Source organism: Leptonotus elevatus, chromosome 11 (assembly GCF_054856555.1).
Source record: "Leptonotus elevatus isolate MCC_2025b chromosome 11, RoL_Lele_1.0, whole genome shotgun sequence".
In the NCBI taxonomy this organism is placed as follows: Eukaryota; Metazoa; Chordata; class Actinopteri; order Syngnathiformes; family Syngnathidae; genus Leptonotus; species Leptonotus elevatus.
In genome coordinates, this window is record NC_141249.1 from 22349830 (window position 1) to 22370355 (window position 20526).

The 20526-nt window shown below is 41.2% G+C and overlaps 4 protein-coding genes across 4 annotated transcripts; 3 read left to right on the forward strand and 1 right to left on the reverse strand.

Annotated features, from left to right (window-relative positions):
* Nucleotides 1–85: 85 nt before the first annotated feature.
* slc35a3a (solute carrier family 35 member A3a) lies at nucleotides 86–4383 on the forward strand. Its single transcript, XM_086090118.1, has 8 exons — nucleotides 86–381; nucleotides 821–1031; nucleotides 1409–1563; nucleotides 1634–1756; nucleotides 2037–2211; nucleotides 3057–3175; nucleotides 3251–3384; nucleotides 3482–4383. Exons 2-8 carry the CDS (start codon nucleotides 842–844, stop codon nucleotides 3570–3572), a joined length of 987 nt encoding a protein of 328 aa, XP_085946244.1. The 5' UTR covers nucleotides 86–381; nucleotides 821–841; the 3' UTR covers nucleotides 3573–4383.
* A 1334-nt stretch (nucleotides 4384–5717) lies between these two features.
* fam78bb (family with sequence similarity 78 member Bb) lies at nucleotides 5718–11457 on the reverse strand. Its single transcript, XM_086090227.1, has 2 exons — nucleotides 9142–11457; nucleotides 5718–7868 (listed from the first exon to the last, which is right to left on the reverse strand). Exons 1-2 carry the CDS (start codon nucleotides 9405–9407, stop codon nucleotides 7346–7348), a joined length of 789 nt encoding a protein of 262 aa, XP_085946353.1. The 5' UTR covers nucleotides 9408–11457; the 3' UTR covers nucleotides 5718–7345.
* On the forward strand, nucleotides 10662–12343 carry rex1bd (required for excision 1-B domain containing). Its single transcript, XM_086090228.1, has 5 exons — nucleotides 10662–10779; nucleotides 11011–11093; nucleotides 11196–11400; nucleotides 11963–12054; nucleotides 12138–12343. Exons 1-5 carry the CDS (start codon nucleotides 10777–10779, stop codon nucleotides 12208–12210), a joined length of 456 nt encoding a protein of 151 aa, XP_085946354.1. The 5' UTR covers nucleotides 10662–10776; the 3' UTR covers nucleotides 12211–12343.
* A 741-nt stretch (nucleotides 12344–13084) lies between these two features.
* dio1 (iodothyronine deiodinase 1) lies at nucleotides 13085–20232 on the forward strand. Its single transcript, XM_086088549.1, has 4 exons — nucleotides 13085–13566; nucleotides 14533–14676; nucleotides 16525–16724; nucleotides 18596–20232. Exons 1-4 carry the CDS (start codon nucleotides 13224–13226, stop codon nucleotides 18659–18661), a joined length of 753 nt encoding a protein of 250 aa, XP_085944675.1. The 5' UTR covers nucleotides 13085–13223; the 3' UTR covers nucleotides 18662–20232.
* Nucleotides 20233–20526: the final 294 nt, after the last annotated feature.

A 20526-nucleotide genomic window follows, 5' to 3' on the forward strand; every position in this document is an offset into this window, starting at 1 on the left:
TGTGGGTGGCAGCCTGTCGACAACAGCAACACCAATCCAACCTAACACGTAACGAAGAAGAAATCTACAAGGAAATGAATTTCTTCTATTATTATTGAGCGATTCACATCGTCCAGTTCACGCTTTCTGTCTTGGCGATGCGTGTCTGAATTAAAATGTTATTTAAAGATGCGCAGTGCGTCATAATGTGTCAGTCTCCGCGGATGGTGGACGCCCAGAGCCGCTCAACGGACCACAGAACGTGAATGAAAGAAATAAACGACGGCATTTGTAGCTGCTTCGTGTTTGACACATTTTGTCAACGGCGGACGAGAAGTGAGCTTACAATTCCCTTGGTTGCCGTGTATGTCTTTAAGACATCGTTTCAAGACTCACTTAGGGGTAAGAATATTTTCTACTATGCCAGAGGTGATTAAAAAAAAAACTGTGAAAGCATAAAGTTAAAAGATTTTCCGGATTTTTTGGGGAGTGAGCGGGCCTGTACAGGTGTGTGTATATGATTGGTGGAAATTTGAAAACAAGTGGCGGCGGCGCGCACCTTCTAAAAAGGGACATAATATAATTTAGCCTATACAAAATGTTGTACATATTTTCTCTCCCTGTTCTTCTTCTTCTCGTATTGTGTAATTAAGCAAAGCGTAAATCATGTTGCTAATTAATAGGAATGAAGAAACTATATGTTAAGTGTCTGTGTGGTTTAAGGATAGACTTAAAAATGCTCAAATAATAATCAACTGAATACTAATACCCTATAAATCAAATTGAGTTGAGTTTCTGCACTACTTTTCTTCATTATTGTCCTCTTCTATTCCCCCATCAGCCTCCTTCCTGAGAGTCTATCATGGCTTCGTCCCGGCTCAAGTACCTCTCTCTGGGCGTGCTGGTGTTCCAGACCACGTCCCTGGTGCTCATCATGCGTTACTCCCGAACCCTGCCGGCGGAAGGCCCACGGTACTTGTCCTCCTCTGCCGTAGTGGTGGCTGAGGTCATGAAGATCGTCATCTGTCTGATGCTCGTCTTCAAAGACCACAGTGAGTGAACGGACAGACCCTTTGCAATATGTTCTACTAAATCACTCAAAGGCAAGCCGACCAAACTCGATACATACCTGGGAGAAAAAAAATGCAAACCGCAAACCAGATGATAATCTTTCCTTTGGTAGGTTCCATGTTTTTATAGCAATAGAACACAATATTCTGTGGACCTTGCAAAATCAGTCAAAATCCAGTAGAACAGCCGGGAGCGAAGGGGGTTGCTTCGGGGAAAATGGCTGGGAGAGTTCGCGTTAATCAGATAAGCAATTATCAATATCAACACAATACAAAAAACCAGATGATAACCGAAATGAAAATTCTTGGCTGAAACCCAGAATGTCAAAACCAGACCTCGTTTTGCTATCTCACCGCAGGTTACAGCGTGCGAGCGTTCAACAGCGTCCTTCGTCAGGAGATCGCCTACAAGCCCATGGAAACCCTGAAGCTGGCCATCCCCTCGGGCATCTACACCCTGCAGAACAACCTGCTCTACGTCGCCCTCTCCAACCTGGATGCCGCCACCTACCAGGTATATCAACAACCTGGCTCTGGTCTTGTCATCTCGGCTCACTTTTGGTGTATTCCCCGCCGTCCGCCAGCTCACGTACCAGCTGAAGATCCTGACCACGGCCCTGTTCTCCGTGTCCATGCTGGGACGCCGGCTGGGCGTCTACCAGTGGCTCTCCTTGCTCATCCTCATGGCTGGAGTGGCTCTCGTACAGGTAGCTAGCTAACTTTTCTCCATTTTCAGTAGCGCTGAATGATTTTTAAAAAATGATCTGTGATTTTAAGTCCTCAGTATTGCAGTTTAATATGTGATTACTTTTACCTTCTCCCCATGTATTTTTTTTTTAATACCAAACACAAGATATAGATTAATCTGTAAAAAAAAATTTGGTTTTAGGCTTATATTTGGAATCTAGACGTTCTCTACTCCTTAATTGATTTTGCCTTCAAGTAAGTAGTCCTGTGTCATTGTATGCTTTTGTCTCGTGTCTGCAGTGGCCGTCTGAGTCGTCGGTCGTGGCGGAGACGGACCCGGCGTCCACGGGCTCCCAGTTTGTGGGCGTCATGGCCGTTCTGGTGGCGTGCTGCTCCAGCGGCTTCGCCGGCGTCTACTTTGAGAAGATCCTGAAGGAGAGCAAACAGAGCGTTTGGATCCGCAACATCCAGCTCGGTCTGTCAGTTAGCAACGATCCAATAGTTTTACAATGGAGTGTTCTACCAATTAAAGTATCCGTTAACTCATTCAACACGAAAATGTATAAATACGTTTTTTAATGCTTTGTCCTTCATTTCCCAAAAAATTGTTTTTTATGCTAGAGCATACAGAAGGCTTTGATACAGATTTTCACATGAAGAGGTCGCTTAAAGCAATGGTAGTTATTACTAAAAACATCCAGCCGGTAGCAGTAGAGTATACGAGATCAACCAGGGCCATGTTGCAAAAAGCTCTTTTCCACAATATTTTCAACAGGTTTGTGAATAATGATTAACCTTAGCTACATTCTAACGCTAATTGCTGCAAAAAAAAGAAGAGAGTCTAATCTTTCCTTTGGTAGGTTCCATGTTTTTATAGCAATAGAACACAATATTCTGTGGAAATCTGTCAAAATCCAATAGAACAGCCGGGAGCGAAGGGGGTTGCTTCAGGGAAAATGGCTGGGAGAGTTCGTGTTAATCAGATAAGCAATTATCAATATCAACACAGTACAAAAACAAATGTACATGTGAGGTGCAGGTATGATTTTTGGCCACTTGGGGTCGCCATCTTCTCATTCTGCACAGTAGTGACTGTGACTGAGTGTTTATGGCTTTAAAAGGCGGGGCTTGGCCTTTTTTGTCCAAATTATGGTTAATTCAAATGTATTTACTAATTTGTTTGATTGCGTTTTTATTCATTTAGCTTGCTCAATTGCATACAATGCAATATTACACTTTTTTGATGAGTTAAATATGAATAAATTACCTATTAACAATAAAATAATTGTAATAATATAAATGTGGCCCTGTGCATTTTAGGGATGTTCGGCCTGGTGTTCGGCTTTGTCGGCATGCTGATCTTCGACGGAGACAAAGTGATGGAGTCGGGAATGTTCCAGGGATACAGCGCGGTCACCTGCACCGTGGTCACGCTGCAGGTCGGTCTCGCCGGCTGCTGACCGAACCCGTGTCGTCTCCGTCCATCCGTGCGCATGCCTTTTTTTTCCCCTCAGGCGCTGGGCGGTCTGGTCATCGCGGCGGTCATCAAGTACGCCGACAACATCCTCAAAGGCTTCGCCACGTCGCTCTCCATCATCCTCTCCACGCTCATTTCTTACTTTTGGCTCCAGGACTTCGACCCCACCAAGTACAAGCTGCAGCTTCTTGCACATGAAATGAGTTGAACCCAAAATGGATGATAGCGAGACTTTACACGTGCGGGGGATTGTCTCTGTCGTCCGCAGCGTCTTTTTCCTGGGAGCCGGCCTCGTCATCGCCGCCACGTTCCTCTACGGCTACGAAGGCAAGAAGCCGCCCAACCCCAGCAGAGCGTGAGACGGACGCGGGCGGGCCCAGCGGGACCGAACGGAGGCCAGGGGAAGTGAGAGGAGTCAAAAAAGAAGAAGAAAAAAAAGGTCAAACACAATTGCTGGTTACACCTCAAGTGCCTCGGTTGGAAGAGGGAAATCACAACTATTGGCGTAATCGTTCCGTCTGTATCAATAATGTTATCACCTAAAGTTGAACGGAAGAACAGCTTCCTGTCACGCAACAGGAAATCCATTAGAGTGGAACCTCAGTTTTCGTTAGATTTCCGTTGAAATGTTGTCCCGGTTTTTGTACATTAGCTTTGATTTGAGTTCATCCAAGGCATGGCAGCAAGGTGTAAACTTCAGTACCATTTCTACTTGTATTTACAATTGAACCATCCTGGTCTGCTTGGCGACTGTGGCGTAAAACACAGCCTGTCAAAAGTCAAGACTTTCAAGATAAAAGCATGCAGTATAAAATAGCACCGTTTTGGCCCCATGATGGCTTATTTAACAGTCAGCTAAAAAATAAATAAACACAAAATTGTTTTGAGTGTGACTGCAAAGCAAGGCAAGGCATTAACAGCTTCTAAAAGCAACAGCAAAGTTACTAAAATAATGTACATTGAATAGCATTTAAACACTATAACCTTTAAAAATATCTAAAACATTTAAAAGTAAAAACATAACATTACTTTTCTAAAATTACTCATAGACAAAATGTTGATTTAAGGAAGCCACAAAGTGTGGTGAAACTGTTATTATACTGGCATGCTTTTATTTTGAAGGCCGGTCGTTTGACAGGTTTTGTTACACCGATGTTGACGCAACTTGCCTTGGGGGTGGGGGGGGGGGGGGGTCGCAGTTCTGCTACTTGCGTCTCCTCTAACCTCATAATCCTAAAGTGAGTAACGGCAAATTAATGTTACATGCGGTATATCTGGTCGCGACATGTTTTTTTTTCAATAAAAATCGTTACTTTATTTTTTTTAATTACATTTTCTTGAAATCTACTTGGGTGGACGACCAGTTAACTTGGGTAGCCCGCCCAAGTATTGACACTGAGGAAACACTGAGTTTTATTTTTTTGTCAGTATTTTTTGTTGTCTGGAACAGAATAGTTGCTTTTAAATAATTTCCTGTGATAACTATTGCTTTGGTTTTCATTGAATTTGGTTTTAATCAGACTTTCTTTCATCACAAAAACTGAGGTTCCATTATAGTGATTCGAGTGAAATTTCCTCCGCACCTCCAAAAAGGCCCGATAAGCTTTACAAGTCAACTTTGTGTAAACATTTGCTGCTCCTCAGCCTTGTCAGGGAAGAGCAAGCAAATCTTATGCATTTTAGATTTGTGAAATTTCACCCAAAAGCCTGTTATCTCAAAATGGTCGAATTGATTTCTTTTTAATTGACTGTAGCATGCAAGCGTGCGAGTCACAGTATCTCCCCTAGTTGGCGCCACAGGCTGCAATCAAAAAACTTAAACGATGGGATTGAAAAACGGTTATGTACATCTAATCTATTTTGCCTTGTTGCCAGGCAACCGGTGGCCATAACTCATCGTGGCAACCGCGTCACTTGAGAAACGCTGAGAGTGATTACCTGAGCTTGTTACTAAGTCGGTTACAGTGGATGTAAATAATGACGCCTTTAAAAGAATTGAATAAATTAATCTATGAAGATTAATTTAAATAACTGATTTCTTCGGCTCATGTAATTTATTGTCGTTAACGTCAGGGTGAAAATGTGTTCTTTGCCCTTTTTTTTATGCTGATCAGAGATTTATGAGCTTTTATTTTGAAGAGCTTTGTTTAATGTTATGATTTGACTGTTGTGATTATGTTTGTTTGTTTTGTGGGTGTGGTTACATTGTTGTCTCAATTACGACTAAGAGAATCTTTTTATAAAGTGGGAAAACTTCTCTGACCTCTTGTGCTGCTTTTGTGGTGCGCCTCGTCCCTTTAACCTTCCACACGCTACAACCCGACCCAGTTTTGGGGGAAAACAGTTTTCTATATAAAAGTATACCCATTATTATTTCAGCTTTCAATTGTAAATCTAACTCAACCATAAAATGTTCCCATCAAATGTCAATTTCAAGCGCAAAAGCCGACAAGCGCCTTTTTGAAAAAAGTAGACTCATGCCTGCTTAGCAGGCTGCCACAGTATCATTCGAGATTGCGTTTACTAACTGTTCAAAGCAAACAGACATATTCAAAGCATCAAAATATTTGAACATATAAAAATTGACTCTGAAATGATTTGGGCTTTTTTTTTATTTTTTTTTATGAATTTCCCGAAACACTGCATGCTAACGCCAGACAGTCTGAGAGTAGAAGTTTGATGTCCTTCATCCAGTCACTTAAAATCCAGGGTTCACAAACAGGGCCCCCCAAGACATAATTTGGGGGACCGCAAAATTACGATAAATTATGTTGTACCATTTATTTAAAAAAAAAAATCATACCTACACATTCATGAATTAAGTATTTTTTTTAAACTGTGTTTAAAGGCGTTCACTTAGCCTTTAAAAAAATTTGAAGCAAGAAGGACCATTAAAACTAAATGTTTGTGAAACTTAAACAAACACTGACAGGAACCCACATTCACTACCTTCCTCAACACTTGCAAAATTTCCCATCTCAGTGCGATATGGGCTACGAGCTAAAAGTCACTCATTGACTTTTTTTTTTCTCAGTGTAAACATGAAATCGCTCAGTCAGTCCTGATACTAATATTAAGATCAAATGAAATTAGCAAAGATAAGATGCAAAATTAGCTACTGAAAAATGCTAAATTAGCTCAAATAAAATGTTAAATTACCTAACGTGAAATGCTAAATTAGCAAAGATAACATACAAAATCAGCTAATGAAAAATGCTACATTAGCTCAAATAAAATACTAATTTAGCTAATGAAACATGCTAAATTAGCTAAAATAATGTTAAATTGCCTAACATGAAATGCTAAATTAGCTGAGATAAAACTCAAAATAAACTACATAATATATAAAATTAGCTAAGACAAAATGTAAAATTAAGTAGCATAAAATGCTAAATTAATAAGCTATCGAAAAATGCTATAAATTAGTTCAAAGAAAATGCTAAAATAGCTCAAATAAAATGTTAAATTACCTAACATGAAATGCTAAATTAGCTAAGATTAAACTGAAAATAACCTACATAATAGACAAAATGTAAAATTGCCTAGCATTAAATGCTAAATTAGCTAATGATAGCAGCCCATTGGTGTTTATCAATTATTTTATGTAATGGTACATTAGCATAGGTTGCGTTAGCATAGGTTCACAATGGTACGACGGCGAGATCCGACTCCAAATCCCAAATTAGTAAATAATAATACATGAAATAAACAAACACAGTAAGCCGACGGCTTGACCTTTGAGCGACATTTGAGGCAGTCTCGTGTAACAAAGCAGCAAATGGGACTCCATCGTAGAAAACATACAAGCCGCTCCACATTGTAAAGCACTCATCGAAACGTTTGTTTTTAACTGGCTTTCACTGAACACCTTTTTGTTGGCGTTCTTCTCTGCAGTCCAGGGTTAGATGAGTATCTTTAATTAAGGCTTCGTATAGTTGATTTAGTCCAATCCATTGATTCTACTTCATGCGTGACTATGATAAGTGCTATCGAAAATGGACGGTTTGTTTGCTCAGTTGTACTAAAGTACAATAAAAGACTGTGAGGATCGTCCAAGGCAGCAGGGAGGAATTAAGGCGGTTGGCCCCGCCCCCCAAAAATCACACAAACGATGGAAACCCGCAATGAGCTTCTACTTGGGCGGTATGACCACAAGCGGCGGCCCCCTGGCGGGCCTCCACATGAGCACTTGGGCGTCGTTGGCGTTGGGCCTCCCCATGGCGTTGGCCGGGATGGGCTCCACGCGGCTCAGCACCCGCGGCTGCTCCTGGTGCACCCGGCCCACCAGCCGCGCCCTGGAGCCCAGCGGCCGGGCCGGGTCCACGGCGATGTCCACCCGCATGCGCCACTTGATGGCGCGCAGCAGGATCTTCTCCCTGGAGGTGGCGTTGAGCGCCACCAGCCAGGTGGTGAAGCTCTGGTCCCGCTTGATGTCGGTCAGCGAGGGCTCGTCAGACCGGCTCACCGGCACGGCCCAGGTGACGCTGGGGTAGAAGTTGTCGTTCATGCTGACGGTGAAGCGCGACGGCTTGGACGTGGGGCCCACGATGGTGACCGTCTCGGTGGTGTTGCCGTACCACGGGTAGCTGACGCCGTCCGAGTCGCTGATGGCCTGCACCAGGCCTTCGCGCAGCTCGGGTAGCTCCCAACTTGACCTGCGGGGGGCGATATGCAGTGACTGCGGTCAGACGAGACCCGCTGAAAAAATGTTGCGGGCTTTTTTGTGTAAGAAAATGTCTGATTGGCAGCAGCGTTTTACAAAAACTGAAATTTGGGCATTTAATTTAATTTAATTTAAGCTCTAATATACCAAAGGAAATAGTCAATTCTCTTCTATCACTAGAAAAAGAAAAAGTTTCTTACTTTTTCTGTTCTTAATAGTTAATTATTTTTTTAAGCCTTGTTTTGCTAAGCAGAATTTGCAAACACAATAGAAGAATTTGACACATGGCCGTCACGAAGCTGTTTCCATGGCAACGTGGGGCATGTCTTATTTTGGGTGAATTAAGATTTAAAAATCATGATTTGTCGCTAGGCAGAATTTACAAACGATGGAAAAATGTGACACTTGTGTATTTTCTGATATATCTCAAAAATACAAATTGTTCTTGAAATTATTATAATTGAAAAATAACTATATTTTAAGTGAATTGTGTTCTGACAGTAAAATTTGAAAAATTACAAGAAAAATATTTTAGGGAAAACTTGTATTTGCCAAAATATTTTTTTTCCCAAAAAGTTCTTTTTTTTATGACTAAACTGAAAAAAGGGTTAGGCGGACAAAACATTAGTGGGCTCGGTTCCGACCCTCACTGTATAAATTACTGTTAGTCTTTTCGATCAACTCTCACATTGTTGAGCGTCAAGAGGAGCATTTGTTAACGCAGCAGGTGAGACTCCCACATTTAGACGCACACCCACACATACATTGTGTTCTTGTGACTATGGCACCCAAGTTGTCGTGTGCAAATGGTTCTTCGGAAGATTGAGTTGCTCTTGTGAATGCTTGTTATGCGATTGGCCAGACAACAGGAAGTGCCAAGATAGCATCAAGCCAATGAATTATTTATTGTGTTGACATGTCTGGGGTGCCCCTGATGGCGTCTTCCAATTGATCCATTACGCTTATTAAGATATCTTACCGTAAGATGGAGACAGAAGGTAAGAGGTGGTTGTTAACGAGATAATGTTAGCAACCAAAATTGGAAAATGTTGCAAGAAATTTAAAAAGGAAAAGATGTATGAGCAAAGTAATAAAAACAGACAAAAATATACACAAATGAAAAATTTTTGGGGTAAAACGAATTTTAGAAAATGCCAAGTTGAAGTTTGTCAAACAAATATTTCCAATCATTCGACCTCCGTACAAACGGGAACTCCGTCGTAAGGCGAGGCGCGCTCCACCCCTCCCCACCCTCCTCCACTCACATGCCGAGGTCCCCGTAGGTGTTGTAGAACTCCATGTGGGTGCACGCCTGGATCCAGCCCACCACCCAGGTCTCGTTGCGCGGGATGGGCGGCATGACCACCCGGGCCGACGCTTTGAAATAAGGCGTCTTGTAACGCAGCACGATGGCCGAGTCCTCCTCCACGGCGGTGGGGCGGTGGTCGATGGTGGCCGCGAGCTCGCGCACGACCACGTTCTCCCTGCGGACGCGCGACTTGTTGCAGGCGATGCTCTGGATGCAGCCCATGACGACCAGCCAGCGCCGCACCCGGGACCACCGGGCGCCACCGGAACCGGGCAGCGCTCACCTCCAAGGGTGCTCCCCTCCTGCCCGGGGTTTCCTCCTCCTCCTCGCCCGGGCTGGCATGTCACGGGATGTCGGAGGTCGGGCGTCGGGCATCGGATGCTGCGGCTGCTCGTAGCCGGGGCGACCGATTCCCGGCATAAAAGTCGCTCAGTCCACCGGCATCCCGCGTGTCGCTGTTCAGCCCGGTGTGGTGCTGAAATGAACGCCGTTTGATGGGCCGATATGGGCGACACTGCGTGGGAGTCCCCCCACCCCGGATGATGCGTGCGAGGAGCCTGAACCGACACCTCCCCTCCACCGCCGCCAAACCGTGTGACATCATCACCACGATGTCCACCAATTATTGCGACACACTTCATATGGATTTTCCTCCCTCATTTAAACGAAAGATTTAAATATCAATATTCCGTCAATTACTTTAGAAGTAATATTGTTTTTTGAAGAGAAATGAAAATGAAGATTCTGTTCTAATTGATAGACCATTCCAGTCAAGGTGGTATGGCGCTACACCGCCGCTAGAGGGTGCTGTAGCCCCGTCAGAAATGCGTGTAACCCCAGTTAAGTTCCCAGCGTTTTCTTTGATATTCTAAAATATGTTTCTTAATAAATGATTTTTTTTATTATTATCCCTGCCTCCTTTAATCCCAGTAGAAAAGAAATCCCGAAGTTTGGCCTCATTACAACAATTACTGTAACAATAATAACAAACATTGTTTTATTTTGAAGGTCACTCAGGGTATCATGACGTAATGGCAATGCAGAAACAAAGTTATTTATTTATTTAACTTCAGATGTACAGAAAACGCAGTTACGTCGCCTGAAACAATCCAAAAAAAAAAAAACAACGATGTGAATTTTAAGAATAATCACTGCATCCTCGTTATAAACTTGTTTCTAAGTATGAGTAATAATAACTAGTAACATTATTTTTTTAAAGGGATTTTTTTTGTCCTTGTCGAAGTCTTTTATTTCGAATATCAATCCAACTTAAATATCATTTCCGCCAAATAGCTGTCTGAAAAGTGAGAAAACAACGTTCATATTGAGTGTAATCATCCTGTCCTCGTCATAAATTGAGATATAAGTATTTATAATACGTTATGTGTTGAATAGATGAATAAATAAATTGGGTTGTTAGTTATTATCGGAATCTTTTCTTATGAAATCCACTCAAACGAAAACTGTCGTGACGTCATTTCCACGCGGAAGTGTATATCCACCACCGAGTCAAATGACTCAAAACAAAACAACGTGATTGTCAATGTTAGATTTAGTGTAAGCCACAAAGTGTATTTCTTAATTGGTTCAAATGGTAAGTAATTCTTACTTATTTCTAAGGCGGTTCACGTGTGTAGCTAAAATAATTCACCACTGCTGTTAAACTTCATTAATCCACATCTATTTTAGTTTCATTTTTTTTTAAACGGATGTGACAAACACATGCCTGTGTAAAAAAAAGTAGAAGAAGAAAGACTGATAAGTAGAAGTACTGCTTTGACTCCATAAGAGTAAACAAAACAAAACCCAATTCATTTTCTTATAGGTTTCCACTGATGTCAAAGCGCTAATCCAAAGGTTCTACCAGCTGCAGTCAGAGCGTCTGGAGACCTATCGACTCTTTGAGGAGTACGTTTGTATTTTTTGCCTGTAACTTAAAAGTCGCTGGCAAAGATGCTGCAGAATTCTCGGCCCGATAAAGTGAAACTGGATCATTTCCCATGTTTGCAGAGGGCACGAGGCCTACCTGAGGACCGGCCCCCACTATGACTTTGAGCACTACAAGCAGCTGGTGCACCAGATCACGCTGGCCTTCAGTGGCATCTCCAAGGAGGTTCTGGACATCAAGGACAAGTTCCAGCTGCACTTGGGCCGGACCGACCTCTCGGATCACATCGACAAGCTGCAGTGCAAAGAGAAGCACAAACTCCAACTGGTAATTCAAATACTTTTTGACTAAGGTTTAAAAAAAAAAAAAAATCATGCCTGGGAGGAGGAACTAATTCATGGTTCATAACATTTATTAGCATTGCTCATTTCCATCGTGCAAATTAATTTTCTTTTTTTGCATATACTGTACAGTAATACACATTAAAAACTAATGATAATAAGGGACTCAAATAACTTAAATATAAATCAGAAGCTTTTTTTTGTACCGTTTCCTGCTCATAGTCATTTTTGCTAATTTTTCAGAATCACCACAAGAGGGCGTATCTTTTCAAAATACAGTACATTTGTTATACATTATTCACAAAGAACTACTGTACTTTTTCCCACTGATAGCTTATTATTGGGTAATGGCTAGTTTCTTCCAATCTTAAAAAAAGTTTTTATTTAAGTTATATGTTCAATACATTTACTTAAATCATTATTCAAATTGTCTTCTTTTTGCATTTACACTGCTTAATGTTACTATGGATTACAATAACGTCACTCACATGTACGTTTTTGGACTCGAACCTCGACTCAAATTTGGTTGCGATGTCTTTTGCGTTCAGACAGCTCAGCTGCAGCTGGCCCGGCAGCGGGCGCAAGACCACCCAGAAGAGCAGGATGCATGTCAGGAGAAAATCCAGCATCTTAAACACGAGTAAGAGCGGCCGTCGTCGCCACGGTTACAGCGCGACTCGTGAATCATAAGGTGTGAGGTTCTTATGTGCTTGGAATGTTCAGAATCATCAAGACCCAAGAGGCGCTCAGCGAGATCATGCAGGACTTCAAGTACGACTCGGAGGAGAGCGATTAACAGGCGGCCGCCTCATTTGCGATTCCGAGCTTTTTGTATTCTTTAATATGCAGGCCTTTAAATATTCAATGTTAATTCTGTTGCACAATTGTTATATAATGTACAATAAACATTAACTGGGGGTGGCATTAAACAGCTTTAAGTCTCTTTTTGTAAGAATTGTTCCCCGTCGGATAAAACGCTGCTTTGCTGTCAAGTCAGTTGAGTTCACTGGCGCCATCTAGTGCTCGTACATGATATGATATTTTTGCTCAAGCATAGTGAAATGCGAGGTGGCTGGTCGGCCATGGACGGCGCAGCGGGACAGCAAAAACGGGAGAGCAGCTGGAAATCCACAGCTTCACTTTTATGGAAAAAGAACCCCCCCCCCCAAAAAAAAACCTGGGCTACGCGCCACCGCGCGTCACAATTGTGCCTCCGCCGCTGTGCGGCGTCACAGTCATAAACGAAAAAGCGCGGTCTATGCCCACAAAAACAAAGAGCGCCATCCCGTGGCGCGGTGCCACACTGCAGATTGTTACCTTAGCAAAAAAAATAAAAACGTCCGAGCAACGGTCTATATCTTGAAAAAAATGTAGGCAGGGTCACTTGTAAGTTACAAAACACACACACATCTTTAAATTAAGTTTGTTCAAACATGCACACAATTAACGTGTTGAACTCGCATATTGCTATTGCTAATCATAACAATGCTACTAACAATAGCATCTGCATATAAAACAATGACTGCTCAATAAATAGGGAGTAGTCAATTTGGCCCGCGACTTGCCAACCTTAATATTAATTTGGCCCCCAGAACTAATAGGGGCCCGAAACGGGGTGGTGGGGGGGGGGGGGCGTACTTGCTGTTGCGGTCGCGCACGTTTACGCAACAGGTTGCTTTGGAAACTCGGAGCTGCGCGTGAAGGCGGAAGCGGACACCTCCCGTGAAGGCATCACGCGTGGGCTCCTGCGCACATTTTTTTTTTCCAAGCGGGGGGACTCGAGAGCAGCAGCAGCAGCCGCAAGCGATCATGTTCGTGTTCGTGCAAAAAGTGTGGATGTACCTCTACACGGGCTACACGTTGCTCTGCGTCATCTGCGCCAACGTCGTCCTTCGCACCTTGCACGTGTTTTCGCCGGCCTTGACCAAGAAGGTGATCCTGAAAATGAACGAACGGACCACGATGGCGAAGGATCCCAATTTCACGTACGACGACTGGGGGCCCACCTTCCTCACCTCCGCGTTCGTCAGAACGGCGTCGGGGCACATGTGGTCGTCCCTGGGCCAGAAGGCGTTCGTGGGGGGGCGAGCCCCGGACCCGCCGGTGGTCACGATGGACAAGCGCGAGAGCAGCATCTGCAACTTTCTCAAAGGTGCGTCGAACTTCGTCCAGTTCATTAAGAAGCAAAAACACTTTAAAGAAACAGAAGAGATCGTAAGACGAGGTAACAACAGTCAAGTCTGCAAAATAAAACAAACATAAATACTTTTCTAATCCCAATTTACTTATTTTGTATATAATAAAAAATGTTTTTATTTTAATAAAAATGTATTCTGTTTGAATTTTGTTGACCATAATCATTTTTAAAGTAAATTTATACCAATAAGTTCGTGAAATAGATCGATGTGAAATAGTTTTTCGTTAACTACTTTTAGGTAAAAGTTCATTTTAATTTGAAAAAACAAACTTACTTAGAATTTAATTGTAATAAATTTGCCAGTGATTTTTTTTATAACAATGCCATATTTTTCTGTTTGAAATTATAGTTGTGCAAAATTGCTTATTTTACTGACCCTTTGTTTCATTAAAAATTATTAATTTCAATTTAAAAAAGTATTTTTTTAATATTGATGATCAATTTCACTGTACATGACTAATAATTAATTACTAAATAATATTGTTTTAAAGTTCATGTAAAACATTTAAATAAAAGTTTTTTTTTAATTATTTCATAATAATAAACCTTTAAATATACTGTAGTCAATCATTTCATTAGTCATTTAAACAAGCTTATGATTAAATGAAGACATTGTTTATATATATATGTTTTATTTGATGTAAACATATTTAATCAAATTATCAGTGCTCAATTATAAGTTGTAGTATTGATAGTTGATTTATTGACAATGAATAAACTAATAATTACAAATAATTGATACTGAATAAATTAATAATCAATTTTTTTTTTACAATTTTAGTCTAAATCAATAAAAATATTTTAAATATGATAATCATTGCACTTAATACAACAAATGTCCTTTTTAAAAATCATCATCATGTCCATGACGCGCAAGTGAATCCATGTCAGTTCTCCTCCCATGTGGTCTTTTGCATGCAGGTTCGAGGCCTCTGGTGCTGAACTTTGGAAGTTGCACCTGACCTCCGTTCATGTTCGAGCTGGACCTGTTCAAGCAGCTGGTCCGGGACTTCGGCGACGTGGCCGACTTTCTCGTCGTCTACATCGAGGAGGCGCACTCAAGCGGTGGGCGCACGCAACCAAGCACTCCAAACCATCTCCAAACTTTTTCCACCAATAACTTGTACAACTCCATTTTGAAAAATACATTTATAAAAACTTGTTAAAAACAGTAGAGGGCGCTACATGGCCAAAATGGCAGTCCCCCGACATGGATGGGAATGGATGGATTCATTGGCTTAATTTGTATTCCGCCGTTGCAATATTCACCAGAATACAGCGTGGGGGCTCGTCAACTTTCTTGAAATAAAAAAGAACTGAGCTGAAAGATTGCGAAACAGCGAATGAAACAAGAGCCTTCGGAGGATAACGATTGAAGACCATCGCTGGCTGCTTTTCGAAGGGCGGCGCAACCGCTGAGAAGAATTTGGGGAGGGTGAACCAGCTGAACCAGTTTTTCCAGAGATTCTGTAAAACTCATTTGACACCCCTGAATAATGTTGCTCTTCGTTAGCACAACGCGTGGAGCATCGCAAGCTTCCGCACACACTACAAAAAGCATTTCTGGGTTTGACGTTTTGTTACGTTTAAACACGTACAGTGGTCTGTCCTCTCTGGCAGCTGGAGCTGGCGTCGCCAAGGAGATGTAGCAGTTAACGCATTTGCTCCCAAAAACGTATAAATACGTTCTATTTTATATAATACCATGCTCCCAAAGATGTATTTATACGTTTTTGTTTTTTTTTAATGCTAGAGCATACAGAAGGCTTTGATGTGGCCTCTGAGCTGAAGATTGAACGATTGAAGCAATGGTAGTTATTACAAAAACGGCCAGCAGGTGGCAGCAGAGTATGAGATCAACCAGGACCATGTTGCAAAAAGTTTTTTCCCCCTTCTTAAATAATGATGACATTTAGCTACATTTTAATGCTAATTGCTGCAAAACGGAAACAGATACAAATATACTTTTTTTCCTGATGAAAGACGAGACTCTAATCTTTCTTTTGGTAGGTTCCAATGTTTTTATAGCAATAGAACAGAATATTCTGTGGGCCTTGCAAAATCAGTTCAAATCCAGTAAACCAACCGGGAGCGAAAGGGGGTTGCTTCGGAGAAAATGGCTGCCAGTGAATGAGTTTAAAAAGCATATAAAATATTAACTCATTCACTCATAGACGTCAAAAAATAATTTTAACTATTTTTATTAGTTTAACATTTTTTTCCGCTTTTGTTAAATTGTTGAGTATGAAAACCTAGATTTTTTTTATTGTACATTTAGGACAGATATGAAATCTGTGATTAATTATGAGTTTTTAAAAAATCGCCCGACGCCCCGAATTTTTCAGCCGATTAAAATTTTTAATTGTAATTAATGGCATGACTTCAATAGTTAACTCATGATTAATCACTAATTTTATATCTGTTATAAATGTACAATAAAAACATGTTTCTAGGTTTTCATACTCTTGTTAACAAAAGTGGAAAAAAATGTTAAACTAATTGAAATAGTTCAAATGAATTTTTGACGTCGATAGCCGTCAATGGCAGTGAATGAGTTCAAAATCACAGTTCTTACTTACTTCCTTTCAAAAAGACATCCTGCTCATTTTCAACCAAATTATCTTGCAAACCTGAGAAAAGGATTTAAAAAAAAAAAGATAGAAGTGGAGTGTAGGTTGACAGCCCAGGTTTTTAGCCCGCAGGTTAGCGCGTTCAACTCTCAACCCACAGAACATTTGCCCTTCCACGGCCGCAATCGCTGCCAACGTTTGTGGACGGCTGAAGAACTTGAACCCAATAAAGCAGCCGGTCCTGACGGAGTGACCGGCGAAGAAACAAAAAACAAACACAATCTATAGTTTCACTCGGTCACAGATTTTGGGTACCATCCCTTTTTTCTTTTTTCTTTTTCAGATGGTTGGGCCTTCACAAACAATATCCAAGTGAGCAGGCACCAGAATCTGGAGGACAGAATGGCTGCGGCGCAGATCCTCATTAAGGAGGATCCGCTTTGTCCCGTGGTGGTGGACCAAATGAGCAACACGGCCTCCGTGGAATACGGCGCGCTGCCTGAGAGGCTTTACGTGCTGCGCAAAGGCAAAGTCCTCTACAAGGTCCGCCCTCATCACAATTTGAGTCCGAACGTGTCATAGCATATTGTTGTCAGAGAGGAATTTGTATGTCTGCCGTGTGTACACGCGCGAAAGCTGTTATGGTCATATTTGGTCGTCTAAAATCTCACTGTCGGCTAGCTAACGCCATCCTAGCGCCAGAAACATTTGGCTTGCTAACGTCTCCCTGTTGGCCGGCTAACGCCGTGCTAGCAACAAACGAAAGGGAGAAACTGAGAGATGAACTAGCTTAGCTAGCTAGTAGCGATGTAGGTGGATTTAAAATGGGACCAAAGGGAAAACATGTCCTTTGTTATGTTATGTAAGTAAGCTATTTTAAAGGAAAGAGGTTGACCTCAACATGCTAGGCTAAGCTCTGTTGCGTTTGATGCAGTAAGTGAATATGGCTTTGTAAACAAACGATTAAAGTGGAAGTCAACCATAAACATTGACAATAATATGCTACATGCGACGTCACTAGTCCAAACATGACATTCTGATGAATATTACATTTGTGGAACATGAAGCAAAATCCAGCCATTTTTATCCATCTCAGGGGGCGGCCATTTTGCTACTCGCTGTCGACTGAAGATGACATCACAGTTGCTCAGGCAATGACCAATCGCAGCAATCGTATCAATCAGAATACTATATTTAGACTCGTGGGGCTGCATAAAACATATTGTAAATTTATTTTTATTTTTTTTTCTGAAAAAGTTGATTTGCTTGTTTGGCCAGTCCCGTCCGTAGTTCAGGAATATAATTCAATGTATTCTAGTCATTATAATCCCTCCGCGTCACCGTGTCGTCCTGATTTCAAGTGTTTGCCGATAGAAGAAGATTTTTGATTTTGATTTTGATTTTGAAAAAATACATTTATTTGCCGCTCTTATTTACATTCTTTTCCTAACATACAGCTCGGCAAGAGCAATTAAATAAATAGATAAAAAAAAAAAAAAAAAGCTTTTAGAAGAAGAAGAAGAAGAAGCGTTTCCCTGTTGCATTCAAAGCCTCCATGCAAATGTCGTTTATTAGAAGCCGGGCCAAGAGGGTGTCGACGTCGTCCCTTGGCTCACGCGATCGCGTGTCTCGGAGCCTTGAGAGCGCCGCAGATAGCCGAGGAATTCGCTGGCGCGGCTCCAGGCTGACAAAATGCCAAAAGAATGTGGAACTCCCGTATTGTTCTTACGGGAAAAATGCGTTGCTGTTTCTTTTTATGTTGCTTTACGTGACAAGGACTGGACTGGTCAACAAACTAGTCATCAAAGGAGGAATATATTAACTCGGGAAGACATGGTTATGTGGCAAAATGGAGGAAGGACATTTGACTTGGCGAGACTTTTTTTTTTTAAACAAGTCTTATGTTAATTTTTGTTTTTTAACACGCCGATGTCTTAAAATGCATTTTGCAAAACTCCCGTGACCGGTAAAAACAAAAAGCGCAGTTGAAAGATATGAATCGAATGACCTCTCCGCGCAAAGTTACGTCGATATGCACAGGATTGACACCTGTCGCAAAAATGCAGACGTCATGTGACCGCCTGCCTCCATTTGATTCGTCAAATGGGTCCACGATTATGGAGGACCAAAACAAGCAAACATTTGAAATCAATCAATAAAAAACGGATGTAAAAATATAATTAAAAAAATGAAATACAAAAAATTAATATAAATGGAAATAAAAACATAAAAGATATATTCCATAAAAAAATGTATGTAAAAATAAATACAAATAATAAAAATGAGATAAAAAAAATTAATACTATAGAGTTTCTGCTTAATAAAAAATACTCACGTAAAAAGTACAATTGATCCAAAAAGTTACTTTAGATGTGTTCTTGTAATGTGTGTGTGTGTGTGTTTGTGTGTTGCAGGGGGGCATGGGGCCTTGGGGCTACAAACCGCAGGAGGTGCGCTCGGTCCTGGAGAAGATCAAGTAGGAAGGAAGACGCCAAGCAAGCAAGCAGACTCCATTTTCGCTCAAGCGTCACTAATACTTACTAAACACCACTTACTCATTCCGCTTTCACAAGCCGATTCGCTGCCCCCGGCAACACAAACACACACAAACACACACACACAGACACTTGCGTGATGTCTGAAGTGAATCTCAGCTGCTCCGTGTTTCTTGGTGACGGTTACAGATTAAACCTTGCGGATTCTGTACCCTGATAAAATGAAACGTACACTTTGAGATCAACTCTCAGCTATGACCAAGTGATACGTTATATTTACAGTGCTTGACAAATTGATTAGATTCTTTCCAAACTGACCTTTTTTTTTTTTTTTTTAAAGGGGTTCTTGAACTTTTTGGGTCCGTCCATATTATAATAATGTATTATGATTCACCGCGATTGACTTCATTTTTTATTTTTTTTACTGGGCTGACAGTAATTAAATTTAATCATTACTTTCATTGACAGCTATAAAAGTCCAAAATACATTCATGCAAGAGTGTTACTTTTAATGTCAGGTTTTTTATCCAATTTTTTAAAGCGAATTTACTGAAAATGCGTAAAACGGTCATGCGACTTGTGTCCGTTTCCATCTGTTCTTCTTTTGCGAATATTGAGACGGGGCTCCGGCGCTGTAGGTGGCGCTATACACCTTAGAGATGTGATCCACCAGTAATTTAAAAGAAGAAGAAGAAAACCAGGAAGTAACTGCCGTGCGATGACATCGTATGAGTTTGCTTTTGTAATTTTTGATAAACCGTAGCGTTTCTTTGCTGTTTTACATCTAAAATTGCAATTCCAAAAGTATTTCTGTTCCCCACCAAACATACCTTACTTTATCGTCCGACATTGCTTTGGGACTACAAACGTGCGACGTGTATTCGGCTTTGTCAGCGGTTATTCGCAAAAACCTGTTTCCATAGCCAAAATTCGCTTTTTCTTTTTTTCGATACGGTTCCAAATCCACCCCCTCTCACCGTTTACATTTCTAGAGTTTCCATTCAGCTTTATTTTCGCATTTCTTATTGTATTTATTTTTTATTTTTTTTGAATTGGTTCGCCTATTCATTTATGAACAGTAGGTATGCTTTTTTGGATACAAGGTAAATTATTGCTTATTATTTTGCAGATATTTTTCATACATTTTCATAAACTACTCATACATTTTATTTTAGTTAAGTACATTTCTAAATTATAATTTAGAAATAATAAGGGAATTCTAGTTTGGAAATCCATCATTCCTGCTCAAAATGGTCCAACTCGCAGATATTTTTCAAATGCAGTGTTCTAATACAAGTTGTCAAGTATTGTATACAAAATGAGGCCTTTCAAAATCAGCATCATTGATATGAAAGTTTCCGTGTCAATGACCATCAAAACAAAGGATGTGCCAACGCATCTCACATTTGGCGGCTTTTTACATGACGATCACGGTGCAAACTTCCGGTAGCCGTAATTTGAAGACTTCAAAGTTGCCCGTCTGCGATCGATGTTGGCCACACCCTTTGTCTCACAATTCACGTATTACTGTCTGACAATAAAGGATTTGGTTTACAGTTTAATGTGGGCCTCTTTTTTGTTTAATAAGAAGCTGAAATTTAAATTAAATGTGGAATGTGAGACTAATAGCGTATTTCCACGTGCATCTGGGACGCTGGGCGGAAGTGACGCATAACCGGCTGCGACACAATCGTATAGCGCGGGAAACAACATATAACCAAAACACGGATGCCATGGAGGACGACGCTGCCCGGTATCGGTTGCTCCGTTCTGTTTGTTTTTTTGGAGGTGCTTCAGATGTGGCGCAGAGCTCGCAACGCAAGGAGGATCGCCGCCGCGAAGAAAAGGAC

Bases quoted from the DNA above. Each gene is read 5' to 3' on its own strand.
- rex1bd (XM_086090228.1), top strand. The intron at 11,094-11,195 runs GTACGTTTGTAT...CCATGTTTGCAG, and splicing joins ACCTATCGACTCTTTGAGGA to AGGGCACGAGGCCTACCTGA. The intron at 11,401-11,962 runs GTAATTCAAATA...TTTTGCGTTCAG, and splicing joins AGAAGCACAAACTCCAACTG to ACAGCTCAGCTGCAGCTGGC.
- slc35a3a (XM_086090118.1), top strand. From the start codon at position 842: ATGGCTTCGTCCCGGCTCAAGTACCTCTCTCTGGGCGTGCTGGTGTTC. The intron at 1,032-1,408 runs GTGAGTGAACGG...ATCTCACCGCAG, and splicing joins GCTCGTCTTCAAAGACCACA to GTTACAGCGTGCGAGCGTTC. The intron at 3,385-3,481 runs GTACAAGCTGCA...TGTCGTCCGCAG, and splicing joins CAGGACTTCGACCCCACCAA to CGTCTTTTTCCTGGGAGCCG.
- fam78bb (XM_086090227.1), bottom strand. From the start codon at position 9,407: ATGGGCTGCATCCAGAGCATCGCCTGCAACAAGTCGCGCGTCCGCAGG. The intron at 7,869-9,141 runs GTGAGTGGAGGA...CGCCCCCCGCAG, and splicing joins ACCTACGGGGACCTCGGCAT to GTCAAGTTGGGAGCTACCCG.